This window comes from Zea mays, chromosome 6, assembly GCF_902167145.1.
Source record: "Zea mays cultivar B73 chromosome 6, Zm-B73-REFERENCE-NAM-5.0, whole genome shotgun sequence".
Taxonomy (NCBI): Eukaryota; Viridiplantae; Streptophyta; class Magnoliopsida; order Poales; family Poaceae; genus Zea; species Zea mays.
Genome location: NC_050101.1, coordinates 46496580 through 46516577, shown reverse-complemented (window position 1 = coordinate 46516577; position 19998 = coordinate 46496580). Strand labels below are relative to the sequence as shown.

The 19998-nt window shown below is 44.2% G+C and overlaps 1 protein-coding gene across 1 annotated transcript in view; it reads left to right on the top strand.

Moving 5' to 3' along the window:
* Positions 1-19403: 19403 nt before the first annotated feature.
* LOC103631022 (uncharacterized protein At2g37660, chloroplastic) overlaps positions 19404-19998 on the top strand; it is a 58165-nt gene continuing 57570 nt past the window's right edge. The window contains exon 1 of the mRNA XM_035960277.1: positions 19404-19482. Within this exon, the coding sequence (XP_035816170.1) occupies positions 19404-19482 (79 nt within the window). The remainder of the gene's footprint in view (positions 19483-19998) is intronic.

Sequence of the window (19998 nt, the reverse complement as noted above, 5' to 3'; positions counted from 1 at the left end):
CAAGAGTGATGTCTTGCCTATCCCGCTCTTGTTCGTTCCCTTTTTCCTCTATCGCGTTGCAAGTCTTGTCCTAACTCTATCTTTTGGTGTGTTTTTGCCTTTCACCTCCCTTACCTTTGTAATCTCTAGACCTTTCCATGATGTTATCCTAAGCCTACCTTTTGAAATATCATCTTTTCCATCTCGATTTGAGAATGGTGTTTTACCTATCCTGACCTTGGTTGCATTCTCTCCCTTGTCGGTTACAATCATTGCTTTAGCTCCATCCTTTATTATGCTCATGCCCCTGCCATCCATGTCTTGTTATTCCCCTTGCCTTTTGTTGGCCTTAGAGTAGTTTCCCTTTTTAAGGAAAGACCACCATTTAATTAGAAGGAACGTGTAGCAACGAAATGTTTGTTGTTGTATGCTTGTGTTGTTTGTCTTTGTATGATGACTTATTTGCTTCTTTGGAATGAGTGTTGATGTGTTGTGGCCCTTAATCCGCAATGACATCAGATTACTAGGTGAATGCCATAGAGTTAAGTAGTTGGGTTCTCCCCCTGCTCTCTCTAAATCTGTCTATACTTACCTTTTCTCGCTACCCTTTCCTCTTGCACCTGTCCATTTGGCAGCCTCCAACTCCTCTAAATCAGTCAAGATCAGAGTCGGCAGCATCTTCACCAAGTGCATATCGATGCTCCTATTAAGGGGGTTAGCCGCTAACCCCGATGAAGACAATACGATCAACATCAACCAACAAGATTGAAGTGGCGCAGCGAAAGCGTGCGTGGGTCCTAACCCACAGGTCCAAGGGATCCTCAAGAATGTTATCAATTGGTCTCGAGCTCCTGAAGGTCAAAGTAATCAGTCCGCAAGATAAGCTGGTAGAGTCAATGTTGAATGGAAGAAACTTTGGACAATCGATGAACCAACCTCATTGTTTTCTTGCTATCTTCTTCTTGAATCTCGAGGGCGAGATTCTATTAAGTGGGTTAGATTTGTAACACCCTGAATTTGGGGGTATAAAATTACTTTTCTAATATTCACCAAATTCAGGTGTTACCCTCTTCTTTACCTGCTTTTCTTCTCTTTTTCTAAATGATGGATAGTTATTTTATTATATATATATATATATGAGTTTTTGGCGTAGTAAAATAAAATCCTGGAGAAACTTTGATTGTTGCATTCATGTCGTTGCATAGTGTTTATGAGTGAAAAGTTTTTTCGAACTGTATCGAATTATCTTGACCATGTTTTCGGATTTTTTTTTCGGGAACCTTCAAAACGTTTCTTCAAGTACTAAAATATGAATTTTAGTTTTTCTAATAATAATTAAATACCTAAAATTCAGTATTTACGAAAACTACAAAATCTTGGAAAAACTCGATTATATATATGTGTGTTCCTTTCGTCGAACTCGTTCTATGATTTGTGTCATTTTCGCGAGGCCGTCAAACCGCATTTCCTCCTCGTGAACGTTTGCTGCTCGCACAACTGTTACCCCTTTATTTCATCTACCATCGCCTACCTCTGCTTAACTCCGTCTTCGTCGTTTACTGTATCGTGCAACTCATCGCGCGATCGTCGCTTTGGCTCGGCCAGGACGCAACCTACGACAAATTTTACAACCGCCTTCCACATTCTCTCTTTTCTATAAATACCACTCTAGTCGTCGCAAAACCTCCTGTCTTCCCCTAGATCCAGATCGTTTCCCCAGATCGTAGGCGTGAAGGGCAGCGCTTACCAGGTACGTAGACATCCCTCCTCTTGTTTCCAATCGCCAAACCGCCTCCGATTTCCCGAGACCCAGATCACACGAGCATGCCCCTTCGGTTACCAGCGACGCAGGTAAGCCTTCTCTTCTCCCTTTTCCTTCTGGCGGCGTGTAGCAGCCCATTCCCCCAACGAAGCCCTCCCACGGACGCCTGTCTCGAAGCCCATTACTAGCGGATCCGTCCAGCCATGGCGGCCCCTGGTGCCGAGCTCTGGCGCCCAGAGCTCCCGCTCGTCCCTCGTCCGAGCCCCTGCGAAGCTGCGCGCGCTCCATGCCGACCCGACATCGCTGTATGTCGTCGCCACTCTGCAGCACCCCGGAGTGCGTGCCCAGGCCGCCTCCTGGCACGACGCGGGTAGCCCTGGCGGCCAGCCTACGCGGCCGACGACCTCGGTCGCGGCGGCTCGCGGCCCGCGGTGGCTCGCGGCCACCACATCCCCTGCGGCCTTCCCCTGTCGGCACCCGATCCACGCCCTGGCCCCGTGGAGCGGCCTGCGCGCCCACTGCTACGCCCTGCGCCGCGGCTGCCAGCGAGCAAGTCACCGGCGAACTCGCCCTGGGTCGGTGCGGCCAGCACCTCCTCCCTCCACGACCGGCTGACCCCTCCATTTTCTCATTCAACGTGAGGAGGAAGAAGATAACTGTTCATGCACAAGGGATCCCACCATTTGGATCTTCTGTGGCTGCGCTCTTTGTGACTCTCTGTGTAGCCTCGTTTCTGTCCAATAAGAATACTCCACATCACTTTAAATTCGTGAATCACCAATTATATGTTAGCTCTTGCGTTATAAATATGTTTTGTTTTGTTCCGGTTGCGTTAGATTTGTAACGACGTTACTCAGAAGCTAATAACATTAATTCATCGGACCTCATATTCTAATTAATTTATTTAGTGGGTGCTTGACTAATGTTTATTAGATTAGTAGTCCAATTGAATTAAATATATAGTTGTCAACTTGCGCTTTTATAAATAACCATTAACATGGTTAATATTAACTTAACTACTTTTTGTGTATTTAATATTTGTTTCGTATAAACACATTACCTATTTAGTTTTTCTCGCCTGTCGGGTGCGCTGTTTCGCACGTGGTCACGTGCTGATTTGCGGGTCGATCGCGTGTTGTCGCTCGTACTAGTTCGCGTAGTGTCGCGCGTCGTCACACGTGGCCTGCGCGTGCCGCGCGCTAAGTCGCAAGCGGCCATGCTGTTTCACGCGTTATATATTTCATCTCGCTCCGCTAATTCGTTCCACTTAGAGTCGCTGATGTTATTTAAATTACTTATTTAACTAAGAATTGTTAGTGTGGTCAGCTAATTAAAACCGTGCGATAGCTCTAGTTTCATTTTAAATAAATATCGATTAATATAATGAGGTCAAACTAAATGCTATGATTAATACTCGTTTAGTGTAGACGCGATATATACTCGACCGTAACTTTGACTAACGCATTTCTTTTTCCTCGCGTGACCATAGTAACGCGCTCTATTTTATTTTGTGTATTTTATTATGTTTTACTTGAATGGTGTAATGTTCTTATACATACATGGTTGTTTGTTTGTGCCTGTTTGTATTCGTTGTGCGTCACGAATAGACTGCGATCCATTTCCGAACTTGGAGGAATCGACAGTCAAGCTTCGGTGACCAAGAGATCAAACTCTTCAAGTTCCACAAAGTTGAAGACCGTGAGCATCTGTTTGGTGGAGGCAAGTGTCCCTTGACCTATCTTTGTCCTGTACATTCTTTAATTCACCTCCCGTATTTCACAGTTATACCTAAGGATTGACTAGCTTTCATTATCCATGTCCTTGTTTACCTATTTGGGTTGGATTATTATTGTTTAGCTTTATGCTATTGCTCAACTCTAATCAATAAACATGATGAGATTTATCAATGATACGCTGTTTTCCCCTCCTTTATTATGATGTTATACTTGTGGCCTTCAAGGGGGCTCGAGTGGTTTCTCGAGTGCCTCTCCGTAAGGACCTGTTCGATTGGATGACCGCCCGGGAAAACAGTGCAACCATAAGGGTGGAATAGGATGCCCTTAGCTGAATAATTAGAGGATCCGGGGTGTAGTTCGCTTAGCTGTCGTGCCGTCAATGGGGCTCGGTGTATGCGGCTCGCTCTGCCAAGCTTGGGTTCGCCCCCTTTGGGAGGAGTGTGGTGCATTTAGGAAACCTAATGGGCGGCTATAGCCCTGGGGAATCTTTGTAAAGGCTACGTAGTGATGCCCTGCTGGGTCACCTTGGTAGTGATCAATGGAGAGTCATGATCTCCGGGCAGAAAGGGAATCACAGCTTGTGGGTAAAGTGCACAACCTCTGCAGAGTGTTATGAAACTGATATATCAGTCGTGCTCGCGGTTATGAGCGGCCAAGGGAGCTCCAGTGATTAGAGATACTTGATCAGAGATGTTCGGAATGCAGGTGGTGATGAGAATGATGGTTTTGGTATTGACTTTGGTAATGGTAAGTGGTATTCTTTCCGTTTGGAAAGGGTACATTGGGTTAATAACTTGGGTTAATGCTAAAACCTGGCTTTCTACTAGTAATAATAATCTGACCAACTAAAAGCAACTGCTTGACTTACCCCCACATAAAGCTAGTCCACTACAGCCAAACAGGACACTTGCTGAGTATGTTGATGTGTACTCACCCTTGCTCTACACACCAAACCCCCCATCCCCAGGTTGTCAGCATTGCAACCCCTGCTCAGGAGAAGATGAAGTTGTGAAAGGAGACTTCCAGGAGTTCCAAGATTATGACGAGTTCTAGGCGTGGGTTAGCGGCAACCCCTAGTCGGCTGCCTGTGAAGGCCGCGTTTATCTACGTTTCGTTTTCGCACTTTGATTATTGTAAAGACTATGTGGATGTCTCAGACATATGATGTAATCGACTATTATTCCCCTTTTTAATACTATTCGAGCACTATGTGATGATGTCCATGTTATGTAACTGCTGTGTACGTGAATTGCTGATCCTGGCACCTACATGGTTCGCATTCGGTTTACCTTCTAAAACCGGGTGTGACAACAACACCTAAGTGCGTGGTGATCCTTGTGGGGTCTTAGTGACCTGTTTGATTAAGGAGAAGGCTCACTCGGTCTAAGTGACCGTTTGAGAGAGGGAAAGGGTTGAAATAGACACGGCCTTTGTGGCCTCATCAACGGGGACTAGGTTCTTTGGAACCGAACCTCGGTAAAACAAATCATCGTGTTCACTCACTTTGATTCTCGCTTGATTTGTTTGTCCTCTTTCCTCTCTCTAAAGTTTCCTTGCCAATATTGATTTGAGTTTGCTCCCAAACGTCATCCACATCATTTTAGCAACTCGTGGCAAGAGAAACAATCTTCCGCCTCGAATTTAATTCTAACGCTAACCCCGGCCTTAGTGTGTGTTTAAGTTTATAAATTTTAGGTTTTGCCTATACACCCCCCCCCTCTAGGCGACTTTCAGTAGCTTTCGCGTCTTCGTGCCCTTCGCTCCCTCAGAAGTATGGTTTGTGCGGTTGTGCCGAGGGTCCTTGAGTCGTGGCTGGCGAAGTCCTTCGGTGCTTGTCTCGCACGTGGGCCTTCGTCGTGGTCGGTTGTTAGCTGCTGAGTCGAAGGCTCCGTCAAAGTTACTGCATAGTGAGGGCTTCAATTGTCCATGGTCATGTGCAAGTATGGTTAGTTAAAATGAGGGGTCGATGAAGGATTACGGGGAGGCTACGCTAGCGCAAAACAAAATTTTCAACCCCATAAAACCAAGAACTACTGTGGTTATAGGTCATGGAATTACCACTAGACGCGCAGAGCAGCGGAAGACGTCTCGATGTAGACGAATGCGTCGAGCAGTGTCGTGCAGTCGTCGGCGTCCTTCACGTCCTCGCACGGTTCGTCCTAGTGCTCCAGATGCAGCACCTCCGAGGTATCCACACGTACAGGGAGGAAGCGCCGCGTACCGAATTGCTAGGTTCGCGACGGCGGCTTGGCGAGGCCGAGAGGCGACGGCTACTCGTTTGCTGGTGGCGAATTAGGGTAAGCCTAACCGCGCCCCCGCCCCTCATTATATAGGCGTTATGGTGGGCTTCAGACACCGAGGCCCGTCAGTAACCCTAAAGCCCAGTCTAATTTCGGATCTAATCCGAGTTAGGCTTCCTTCCCCTTAAGTGTGTGACCCTATAGGTTCACGTACAAATAGACATAGCCCGAGTACTCTTACTTGGCCCAATAATTGACAGCGGCCTCTAGCAAGACATGTCAACTCCTATGCGCACGTAAAGATCATATCAGACGAACCATTGCAACATTACGTACATGTTGTTCCCTTTGTCTCACGATATTTGGTCTGGCTCTAAGCTGACCTCTCTTTCTCGATACTGTGAATTGGAATCCTTTCAATGGTTAACTCTTAACCCTAGCACGGCCATGCATTTCTTGATCCAATCACTCGAGGGGCCCAGAGATATCTCTCTCACAAAGAGAGGGACAAATTCCATCTTGACTGACCATGCCTCACAGCATGCTTCCTGACAAACCCAAAACTACCTTTATAACTACCCAGTTACGGAATAGCGTTTGATAGTCCCTAAGTAAGTCAATTCACATCTTGAGAACATGCGACAATCTCAGGTCTAAGGATACAGTATTCATGTTGCAAAAAGAGAACTATATTACAATATCTCACGTTGGGTCGGTCCAGCCTCATGTCATACATGCGCCCACATTATTAGTTTAACATCTCCATGTTCATGACTTGTGAAATGTAGTCATCAACTAATACATGTGCTAGTCATCGACTCTGACTAGGGACATCATTTAGAATAACCATATAAGTAAAGAATCTCACAAACAATTCACATAATTGCTAATCAATACAAGGTGTCTTCCATGGATATTCAATTAAGCAATATATATATCATGGATACAAAGAAATATGCTCATCTCTATGATTATCTCTAGGGCATATTTCTAATAGTCTCCCACTTGCACTAGAGTTAATCTAGAAGATATCTAATACCCATAGATCTCATGTGTGCCTCATGCTTAGGTTGTGGAAGAGGTTTTGTCAAAGGATCAGCAACATTCAAATCCTTATGTATTTTGCATATCTTTATCTCACCCCGCCTAACGAATTCCCATATGAGGTGAAACTTCCGTAGTACGTGTTTGCTTTTCTGGTGGTTCCTTGGCTCCTTAGCTTGCGCAATAGCCCCATTGTTGTCACAGTAGAGGTTCAATGGACTAGATGCATTAGGAAACACACCAAGCTCGATGAGGAACTTTCTTATCCAAACACCTTCCTTCGCAGATTCAGAAGCTGCAATGTACTCGGCTTCTATTGTAGAATCAGTCACAGTCTCCTATTTGGAACTCTTCCAACTAACAGCACCACCATTTATTGTGAACACAAAACCTGATTGCGATTTTAACTCGTCTGGGTCAGTTTGGAAGCTAGCATCGGTGTAACCAGTTACAACGAGCTCCTCCTTACCCCCATATACCAGGAACATATCTTTAGTCCTTCTTAAGTACTTAAGAATGCCTTTTACCGCTGTCCAGTGACCCTCACCTGGATCAGCCTGGTACCTACTCGTAGCACTTATAGCGTATGAAACATCTGGGTGTGTACTTATCATGGCATACATGATTGATCCAATTGCTGAGGCGTATGGTACCTTACTCATGCGCTCCCGCTCATTAGCCGTCGCAGGACATTGCATCTGGCTAAGGTGTATACCATGTGACATAGGTAAGAACCCTTTCTTGGACTGTTCCATGTTGAACCGTTTCAAAACCTTGTCAATGTACGTATCTTGACTTAATCCTATAAGCCTCTTCGACCTATCTCTATAGATCCTTATGCCCAAAATATATGCTGCTTCCCCTAAGTCCTTCATAGAAAAACTCTTTTTCAGTGAAGCCTTGACGGACTCCAGCATAGGAATGTCATTCCCAATCAATAATATGTCATCCACATACAAGATCAGAAATACAACAGCGCTCCCACTTTCCTTCTTGTAAACACAAGCTTCTTCTTCATTATGATGAAAACCAAGCCCTTTGACCACTTCATCAAAACGAATGTTCCAACTCCGAGATGCTTGCTTCAACCCATAAATGGATTTCTGAAGTTTGCATATCTTTCCAGCATTGATCGGATCGACAAAACCCTCGGGCTGTATCATATACACGTCCTCATCTAGGTTTCCATTAAGGAAAGCTGTTTTGACATCCATCTGCCAAATCTCATAATCAAAATATGCGGCAATAGCTAGAATGATCCGAATAGATTTAAGCATCGCTACTGGCGAGAATGTCTCGTCATAGTCAACTCCTTGAACTTGTCGAAAACCCTTTGCAACAAGCCGAGCCTTATAGATGTGAACATTTCCATCCATGTCTTTCTTCTTCTTATAGATCCATTTGCATTCTATGGGTCTAACACCATCAGGCGGGTCAACCAAGTTCCAAACTTGATTTTCTCCCATGGAATCTATCTCGGATCTCATGGCGACTTGCCATTTCTCGGAATCTGGGTCCATCATCGCTTCTGCATATGTTGCAGGTTCGTCGTTGTCTAACAACAACACTTCCCCATTGCCCAACAATAGCACTTCTCCTCGTGCCTCGCGAAGCCTTGCTGACCTACGTGGTTGTGGTGGTGATTCTCTTGCCATAGACGTCTCAACTTGTTCTGCTACATTAGCATCACTTGTTGAATCTTGTCCCACTGGCTCATCCTGAACTTCTTCAAGATACACCTTTTGTTTACTTTTCTCTCTTTTGAGAAACTCTTTCTCTAAGAACACACCGTTCCGGGCGACAAACACTTTGCCCTCTGACCGGTGGTAAAAGTAATATCCTAAAGTTTCCTTTGGATATCCCACGAACATGCACTTGTCCGATTTTGGAGTGAGTTTATCCGACTGAAGTCGCTTGACGTAAACCTCACAACCCCAAATCTTCAGAAAAGACAAACTAGGAGTCTTCCCAGTCCACATCTCATATGGTGTCTTAACTACGGACTTAGACGGTACCCTATTTAGTGTGAAAGCTGCTGTTTCTAGAGCGTATCCCCAAAACGACAAAGGTAGGTCCGACTAGCTCATCATTGATCGAACCATATCCAATAAAGTCCGATTACGTCGCTCAGACACGCCATTCCTCTGAGGCGTTCCAGGTGGCGTAAGCTGTGGAACAATTCCACAACTCCTTAGATGATTGCTAAACTCATGACTCAAATATTCACCTCCACGATCCGATCGCAGTGCTTTAATTTTCTTGCCACGCTGATTTTCTACTTCATTCTAAAACTCTTTGAACTTTTCTAAGGATTCAGACTTGTGTTTCATTAAGTAGACATACCCATATCTACTAAAATCATCAGTGAAGGTTATGAAGTATTGGAATCCTCCCCTAGCTGTCGTACTCATTGGTCCACACACATCAGTATGTATGAGTTCCAATAAATCTAATGTCCTCTCCGGTAAACCCATGAAGGGCGCCTTGGTCATCTTACCAAGTAAGCAAGCTTCACATGTCTCGTATGATTCAAAATCAAACGAAGTTAAAAGCCCATCAGAATGAAGCTTCTTCATGCGATTCTCACTTATATGACCCAAACGACAGTGCCACATGTAGGTAGGACTTAAATCATTAGGCCGAGGCCTTTTAGCACTAATATTACAGATAGGTGCATCATCAAGATTTAAAATGAATAACCCATTCATAATGGATGCAAAAGCCACAAACATGCCATTCTTAGAGATCACACAACCATTGTTTTCACTCGCAAATGAATAACCATCCTTCATCAAACATGAAGGAGACATAATGTTTCGACTCATACTAGGAACTAGATAACAATTATTTAACTCCAAAATAAATCCTGATGGGAGGTGGAGTTGCATCGTCCCGACGGTCAACGCAGCAACTCTTGCATTATTGCCTACCCGGAAATAAACTTCTCCTCTTTTCACGCTTCTACTTCTTATCATTCCCTGCATCGAATTGCAAATATGGGCAACCGATCCGGTATCAAATACCCAAGAATTATCAGCAAGAAAAATTTCTGTAATGTGAATAGCAAGTGTACCTGCTGCGGCTGTACCCTTACCGCCGTGAACCTTAATAGAGGCCAAGTACTGCTTGCAATTCCTTTTCTAGTGACCAAGTTCTTTGCAATAAAAGCACTCTGCATCTGTAGCTGGTCCAGCCTTGGGCTTTTGATTTGGCTTGGATACTGTATCCTTTGCCTTGCCCTTCTTCTTTTGAGATTTACCCTTCTTCTTAAAGTTGGGTTTGTTTTGGACCGCCATCACATGGCCGCTGCTGCCAGCGCTTTTCTTTATGTCCCCCTCTGCTGTTTTCAGCATGCCACATAGTTCATTGAGGCCCCTCTCCGCCCCATGCATATGGTAGTTCGTAATGAAGTTTCCATAGCTGGGCGGAAGAGATGCCAAAATGAAGTCAGTGGCCAACTCTTGGCTTATTGGGAAGCCTAGCTTCTCCAACCTCTGACTGTAACTAACCATTTTGATTACGTGTGGCCCAACTGATGTGCCTTCTGCTAGCTTGCATTCCAGAAAGGCTTTGGACACATTGAACCTTTCAGTCCTAGCCTGAGTCTGGAACATATCCTTGAGCGCCACGATCATATTGTGCGCCTCATGGTTTGTCTCAAACTGCATCTGTAGCTCAGGCTCCATGCAAGCAAGCATTAGGCAACTCACTTCAAGATTAGCATCCATTGCTTTCTTGTAAGCGGTTTTAGCTGCAGCAGTTGCATTTTCACCAGGATCCTCTGGCAGTGGGGTGTCTAGAACGTCTTCCTTTTTTTCAGCCCTGAGAACAATTCTCAGGTTACGGATCCAATCCGTATAGTTTGTTCCATTTAACTTATCCTTTTCAAGAATTGATCGCAAAGTAAATGTTGGTGTGCTAGGTGCCATTTATCTACAACAAAATAATGTAAAATACTAAGACAAAAATATCCATGACAGAGTAAATCATATTAAACATTTAATAGTCTACTCCCACTAAAATCAATATCCCTCGATTGATACTTAGTGATTCAGAACCCACAACTAACAAGTCTACTAGTGAGATTTAGCATCACCGCTAGAAGACAAGGTAGATCGGTAAGCAACTCCTTGCTAATCATATCATATATATGACTTCTGTTGTTGGGTGACATCTCTATGTCTCGGCTCCCAACCTTATGCCCCAAAGTCCTTAACCATTAAGCTGACTTTGTTTAAGTTAACCAACCCTTTCTGCGGTTCGTATCCGATACAAACCTATCTAGTCAAGGAAAACTGGTGGCACCCTAATTTCATAGACCCACCACCAATTGTACAAGACTTATGATAGTGCAAGGTTTGGAGAGGCATTTAAGCTTAAACATTTATGAGGGATCGTCCTACTTATATCATCGCATGCAAGGACATATATGCAATATGAACAAGTAGAACATTAAGAATGGCATTCACACAACAGTTGTGATTCGGTATGGCTTGCTGTCACATGGTGATCCCCATCTCCAATAATCTGTCCATCACGATGATCTCCATCTCCATGATATAGGTATGCCATCCTTCAGGTGATGAGTCCTTCAAGACCTATCTAATGTATGCTGGGAAACAAATTACATATACGCTTTGGATCATCACATGTTGACACGCAGGTCATTACATTAAATTTGGACAATACATGTGGCTCCAGCCGTATTGCCCTGGTCACGACACGCAGGTCATGAATAATTCATTAATATGCATCATATAGACACAATAGCCATACCGATCACAAGATGTCCTGTAAAAATAGGTTAGACAAACACGTTTCTATATGTTCGCCAATACAGTAGATAGCCACGGGGGGTCGAGGGGGGAGCCGCCCCCCGCGGGTCTCAGGGCATCGTATGTATGGATATTCCACTGAAAATCTCATGTGGTTGATCAAATCAACCCAAATCCGAGACTTTTGACCCGAAGAAGATTACACTCATGACGTTGATCTGTTACGTCAATCTGCTGGTTGTGTACGCAGTTAGCCCCGATGGTGATTCCAGCCGGTAGGGGCAAGTCGCGCACATAACAGAGAAGGACGAACTAATCTCTTCAGTCATATCTGATGTAATCTACTTCAACCCTTTATAACCAATTGATCTAATCAAACCGTGCATCAAGTAGATCCATCTCATGAACCTAGATCTAGACCTAAAACTACGCAGAACCTGCTCCGATACCACTGAAGGATTACGGGGAGGCTACGCTAGCGCAAAACAAAATTTTCAACCCCATAAAACCAAGAACTACTGCGGTTATAGGTCATGGAATTACCACTAGACGCGCAGAGCAGCGGAAGACGTCTCGATGTAGACGAACGCGTCGAGCAGTGTCGTGCAGTCGTCGGCGTCCTTCACGTCCTCGCACGGTTCGTCCTAGTGCTCCAGATGCAGCACCTCCGAGGTATCCACACGTACAGGGAGGAAGCGCCGCGTACCGAACTGCTAGGTTCGCGACGGCGGCTTAGCGAGGGCGAGAGGCGAGCGGCTAGTCGTTTGCTGGTGGCGAATTAGGGTAAGCCTAACCGCGCCCCCGCCCCTCATTATATAGGCGTTATGGTGGGCTTCTGACACCGAGGCCCATCAGTAACCCTAAATCCTAGTCTAATTTCGGATCTAATCCGAGTTAGGCTTCCTTCCCCTTAAGTGTGTGACCCTATAGGTTCACGTACAAATAGACATAGCCCGAGTACTCTTACTTGGCCCAATAATTGACAGCGGCCTCTAGCAAGACATGTCAACTCCTATGCGCCCTTTGTCTCACGATATTTGGTCTGGCTCTAAGCTGACCTCTCTTTCTCGATACTGTGAATTGGAATCCTTTCAATGGTTAACTCTTAACCCTAGCACGGCCATGCATTTCTTGATCCAATCACTCGAGGGGCCTAGAGATATCTCTCTCACAAAGAGAGGGACAAATTCCATCTTGACTGACCATGCCTCACAGCATGCTTCCTGACAAACCCAAAACTACCTTTATAATTACCCAGTTACGGAATAGCGTTTGATAGTCCCTAAGTAAGTCAATTCACATCTTGAGAACATGTGACAATCTCAGGTCTAAGGATACAGTATTCATGTTGCAAAAAGAGAACTATATTACAATATCTCACGTTGGGTCGGTCCAGCCTCATGTCATACATGCGCCCACATTATAAGTTTAACATCTCCATGTTCATGACTTGTGAAATGTAGTCATCAACTAATACATGTGCTAGTCATCGACTCTGACTAGGGACATCATTTAGAATAACCATATAAGTAAAGAATCTCACAAACAATTCACATAATTGCTAATCAATACAAGGTGCCTTCCATGGATATTCAATTAAGAAATATATATATCATGGATACAAAGAAATATGCTCATCTCTATGATTATCTCTAGGGCATATTTCTAACAGTCGAGCCTTCGCATCATCGTTGATCTAGGTCATGTTCGGTCTCCGCCCCAACAAGGAGCAATGAATATGGAGGTTAGAGAGCAAGAGCATGTTTGGTAGGAAGGTCTATGGTTTTTAAGAATAATGTAGTATTTTGGACCAAAAGGTGTTTGATTGAATTTTATAAAACACTGTTTGAATACCTTGGTTTAGCCAAAACTGCACTATTTTTGAAGTATTGACACTGCAATCTAGACCAAAGTTTTATAAACTTGCATTATTTTTTGAAGTATTGATACTGCAATCTAGACCAAAGTTTTATAAACCACTTGTGGACCATTTACCTTCCTACTAGCATATAGTTGTGCTAACGCTACGACCCCGTGGAGGGGTAGGGAGGGGTCGACGACGACAACAAAAATGACACGAGGGGTTGACGGCGGTGGCGCGGGTGAGAGGGAGGGGCAGTGAGGATGGGGAGGCTAGGGGCAGCAGACTTACGGGAGAGGGAGAGGGATGAGGGATAGAGAAGAGAGATGATCTAAATAATATTGTTCATTAGAGTAAGGGAGAGAGAGTTATCCAACAATATGGCCATTGGTTTTGATAGAGTGTTAAGTCTGTGTGTAATTTGTGTGGTGGATTTCATGAAGGTTATGAGTATGGAGGTGATTTGATTGGGTGAATTTTGTAAAGTTTAAACTGGTGGATTATATATAGTGGTATGGTATGATATAGATGGTAATGTTGTCACATGCAAGTGAACAAAGTATAAAAAAAAATTGGTAGCAAACTGGGCTAAACAGTAAGGTGACCAACGACTCGTTGGCCACTCGCTGAGGAATAGGGCATGTTTGGTTTAGTTATTTCTGAGGAGGTTTTCTGATAATCTAACTATTGAGAGAATCTAATTGTGAAGAGAATCTGAATATCATGGAGATTACATGCGGAGGAAAATAAAAGAGTCCATAGGGTTTAGGATGTAGAAAGTGATAGTTTCCTACTATCGCTAAGACTCGATCGATTCTATGTTCACGTTGATTTTAGATGGTTTTGACTAAAATGATTCACGTAGAAACGGGCCGAAAAGTTGGAACAGCTTAAGCTAAAACTTGTGACCGCGGCGGCGCCATGTGTGCGGGTGGCTTCTCCGTTGACGGGCCCACCTCTCCGGCATCCCTGCCACATTATCTCAGCGAAGCGGGGACTCCCGGCAGTGGCCGGTGGTGGGTCGCCGCGCACTGTGCTCGTCACCGGCACCGTGTGATGACCCGCGGCGAGATGCCGGTGATCACCGGAGAGGAAATTGGAGAAGAGAAGGAACGAAATAGAAGCAGAAGGAAATGGAAGGAGAAGACAGGTATGTGTAGATTTTTCTATTCTCATTTCTTGACCAGCAAGTGCTACGGTGTGGCTTATAACAGTGCCACCCACTCAATCCATGATTGTCAACACCGGCCCAAACACTAGGATTACAAGGACGAGATTAACAGGCCCATTAGAGCATTAATACTTCACCAATTCACCCGGTCCTGACATCATCCTCCCCTTGAGATGCATCTGGTCCCCAGATTGCAGCAGCAGGAAATCTCTCCTTTAGGACGGTATAATCTTCCCACGATGACATGGAGGAAGGCAATCCTCTCCATTTGATAAGAATTTGGACCACTATAGCAGACCCCTTTCTGACCAAACGACGATCCAAAATGGCTTCAGGAACCGGTGGAGAGTTGTCTAAAAAGGCTGTCGGAGGAAGCTGAGTAAACACCGGAGTATGATCTGGCACAAACTCCTTAAGTTGCGACACATGGAAAACAGGATGTATTGCCACTGTGTCCGGCATCTGCAAACGATAAGCCACCGAACCAATCTTTTCTATCACCTTATCCCCCACAGCAAACTGTCTAAATGTCCTTTGCTGGTCTGCATAAAACTTCATCTTGTTTTCAGCTGAGGCCAAGTGAGTTTTAATCATGTCAAGATAGTCATGTCTCTGTTGCAAGGATACTGCAGCTTCAGTTGAACCGTTAGACAGTGAGATAGGCAAAACTCCCAAGTTTGGCTCTACCCCATACAAAGCCTTGAATGGAGAACATTTTAGAGATGAATGGTAGCAGCTATTGTACCATAGTTCAGCCGAATCTAACCATTTCACCCATTGGGAGGGAGTGTCATTCACAGCACACCTCAAAAACATTTCTAAACATTGATTAACTCTCTCCGTCTGTCCATCAGATTGTGGATGGTATGCCGAGCTAAGATGCAACTGAGTGCCCACCAACTTGAACAATTCCTGCCAAAAGTGGCTAGTGAAAACTCTGTCTCTGTCTGACACAATGGATTTTGGCAACCCATGCAGTTTAACCACATTGGAGAAAAAATGTGGGCTATTTGTTGCGCAGTGTAAGGGTGTTTCACTGGAACAAAATGTGCATACTTTGTTAACCTGTCTACCACCACCAGGATCACTACAAATCCATTTGATCTAGGTAGACTCTCTATAAAATCCATAGACAAGTCATGCCAACTATTTTGTGGAATGGGTAGAGGCTGAAGTAACCCAGGTGACTTGACATGCTCATGTTTTGCTTGTTGGCACACTTGACACTGCTTGACAAATAACTCCACTGCACTTTTCAACCCAGGCCAGTAAAAGGATTTCTGGACCCTCTGATAGGTAGCTTGTACTCCATAATGTCCTCCTATTGCACATGCATGAAGAGCCTTGATAATCTTTGTATGCAGCCCCAAATTCTGACCCACCAGCAACTGGTTCTGCTTATATACCAGACCTTGAATCCTGAACCCTTGCTCATTGGGGCTGTGCATAGCCAACTAAGCCAGTAATTTCTGCACACTACAATCCAACTCATAGGATTAGAGAACTTCTTGAACCCACATTGGAGTACACACAGACAAAGCAGCAAACTCCAACTGATGTGCCACCCTCGATAGTGCATCAGCAGCCTTGTTCTCGACCCCTTTCCTGTACTGGATCTGAAACTGAAGTCCATACAGTTTGGCCATCGCCTTCCTTTGTAATTCAGTGACCAGAGTTTGGTCCTGCAAGTGAGTCAGACTTTTGTGGTCAGTTTTAATTACAAAAGGTTTCCTCTGTAGGTAACATCTCCATCTATCCACTGCCATAAGAATGGCCAGGAACTCCTTTTCATAGATTGACAACTTGCAATTGGAAACCCCTAATGCCTTGATATAGAAAGCCACTCGGTGTCCCTTTTGCGATAGTACATCACCAATGCCCTTGTCACATGCATCTGTTTCCACCACAAAAGTTTCTTCATAATTTGGCAAAGCTAGAACAGGAGTGGATGCCATAGCCTTCTTGAGTTCATCGAAAGCAATTTGAGCAGACTCTGGCCACTCAAATAATTTCAGCTGCAAAATAGTTGTCAGAGGTTTGGCAATTATACCATAATTCTGAACAAATTTCCGATAATACCCAGTGAGTCCCAAGAATCCTCTCAACTTTGTGTGAGAATTGGGTACTAGCCATTTGAGCATTGCTTCAATTTTGCTTGGGTCAGTGGCAACCCCATTAGCAGATATGACATGCCCCAAATATTCAATATGTGTCACAACAAAAGAACACTTCTCTTCGCATACAACTTGTGTTGTTGCAACACTGAGAACACTTCTTGAAAATGGACCACATGAGCTTGCAAAGTGGGACTGTAAACCAAGATGTCATCCATGAAGATCAACACAAACTTCCTCATACAGTGCTGAAATACTGCATTCATCAAACATTGAAATGTGGTCGGGGCATTTGTAAGCCCAAATGGCATAACTCTGAATTGGAAATGACCATGGTGCATCTTGAAGGCTGTCTTTTCCTCGTCAACTTGAGCCATTCTTATCTGATGGAACCCTGATGCCATATCCATCTTGGAGAAATATGTGGCTCCTGCCAATTCATCCAAGAACTCATCTATCACAGGCATGGGAAATTTATTCTTGACAGTGATTCAATTCAGCTTTCGATAATCAACACAAAAACACCAACTCCCATCTTTCTTCTTTACTAACAATACAGGTGCAGCAAAGGGACTCACACTCCTAGTGATGAGTCCTGACTTGAGCATCTCCATCACTTGCCTTTCAATTTCATCTTTCTGTAAAGGTGAGTATCTATATGGTCTGCAGTTCACATGAGCTGTTCCAGGTAACAATGTGATGGAATGATCATAATCTCTTGATGGCGGTAAAACATCTAGAGTTTTGAACACATCATGAAACTGGGTTAACACCTCTTGAACTTCAGCTAGAACTACCTCCACCTTTGGCTGTAACCCTTCCTCCACCTTCTGTATCAATGCCACAGCCCACACCTCATTTCCTTTTTCCCATTTATACACTTGATCACCACTAGACTCACAAATAACCTTCTCTGGTCTAACCAAATCCCCTTGCAACCTGATGGGCACACCGTCTTCCTCAAATTCCACCCACTTTTTGTCCCAAGCACATAACATTGGACTGTGCTGCTCTAGCCAATCCATACCCAAAATCATGTCAAAGGCAGTGACAGGGAGCACATAAGCATCAGCACAAAAAGTCTTTCCACAACAGCACCATTCCAGCTGCAAAGCTCTCTTTTCACACCTGATAGCCTGTCCATTGGCTACCTTCACATCTAATGGTTGTATTTCCTGGACCTTACAACCCATTTTAGCTAGAGCTATCTCACTGATAAAAGTATTGGAGCTCCCTGAATCAAGCAACTGCAAAATGGTATGGTTCTTAACCATTGCCCTAAGCCTGATACACTTTGAAGTGTCAGTACCATTCATGGCATTCAGAGACAAGGTCATTTCCTCCTCATTCCGGTGCTCAACCCTTTCCAATAATTCTAGCACCTCATCTTGCAGGATCTGACCTCCGTCCTGACCTTCTGCAACCATGACATTCAGCTGAGGTTGCACAACCACCTTACATTTGTGACCTGGGATGAACTTCTCTCCACACTTAAAACACAACCCATTAATTCTCCTATACTCTTTCAATTGTCTAGCTTTCCACAATTCACCAGTGACTCCTACTCCATCTTTATTGTGTATTGTTGCACCCTGCTTCCCCACTGCCTGTCTCCTTGATGTCTATTTTGCCTGCAATGCTTCATGCTTGAATGCTAACTGAGCAGCCATTGACACTATCTTGGGAAATTGTACTTCCACCCCACCTCTCAATTCCCATTTGAGACCCAGAACAAATTGTGTAACCAGGAAGGTGTCACTGATGGCCTTGTCAAACAACTTTATATGGTACACCAATTTCTCAAAATGGGTTTTATACTCCAACACTGAACCAGTTTGTCTCAATGTTAGCAACTCCTGCATCTTATCTGAATGAGTAGAGACCTCAAACTCTTCCAACACAGCCACTCTGAACTCAGCCCAATCCATCAAGTTCAATGAATCTCTATATGCCTGAAACCAGTGTGCAGCTTTCCCTTTCAGATGTAAAGATACTGCACTAACTCTGAATGCATCTGGAATAAAAAATAGTGCAAAATATGCCTCACACATGTCCACCCAAATTCTTGCGTCCTCTCCATCAAACACCAGAAACTCCCACTTCGGCAGTCCTCTCCTTCGGCCACTCGCATCTGACTCCCCTTCCCCGCGCCTTGGCAAACCATCACCATTCCCCACTCCATGTGGAATAATAGGAGGAGGAGGAGGAGGCCCCATACCATGTGGAATAACAGGAGGAGGTGGATTCTGAATTTGTGGTCCTATCGTCATCCCTGTCGGACGGGGTCCGATCAACCCATCGCCTGTGCCTGTAACTCCGTCCATACAGGCGTTCTTTGCAACGACATTCACCAGATTCACCAGCCTAGTTTGGTCCTGCGAGACTTGCACCAGGGACTTCATCGAGAGGTCCATTTTGACCTGCAAGTATTGCACGATCTTGACGTGTTCCGCTTGCCGACCTTCAATCTCTTCAAGCTTGTTGTTCACTCCGCTGATTCCATCCATCTTCTTCAAGAGTTCCTGCAGAGTTGACGCAGACGCTTCCATGGCCTGCTGGAACTTCTCCGTGATTCTCTTCTCGACATCCTCCATGGCTGCGATGAGATGTCGTGCTTGAGCGGAAGGCTTGCTGGGAGATGTTTCGAAATCCTCCAGAGATCGTCGTCACCGAGACGATGACAACGCCCCTCTGATACCAATTGTGATGACCCGTGGCGAGATGTCGGTGATCACCGGAGAGGAAACTGGAGAAGAGAAGGAACGAAATAGAAGCAGAAGGAAATGGAAGGAGAAGACAGGTATGTGTAGATTTTTCTGTTATCATTTCTTGACCAACAAGTGCTACGGTGTGGCTTATATGTAACACCCGAAATCATGTGCTGAGAATTATAAATGTTTCTCTAAGAGATTTGAGGTAAAATGACTTCTAATAAATATTTCCATCCTCTATAAAATATAATAATAGGCAAGAATGTGGTATTCGAAGCATAGATCTAAAACTTAAAGCTAGAAGTTGGAGCGGCAAATAAGGGAGAGAGTTTCAAACTAATTATTATTCCTTTTATAAACCATATAATCACAACCATCCTTAAAAATAATTGAACTAAAATAATTCATGAGAAATATTATATATTAACATGGCCTAAGTAAATATTACTAAAGAGGATCATCTATCTTAAGTGTATATTCCATCATTAAAACAATTATCTAAATGCATAAAAATAAATAAAGGAAAAATTAAATTATGCATCATGCTTTACCTTTGGGTGTGAATTCTTGTATTCAAAACTGAATAAAAAAATTAATTATGAAAA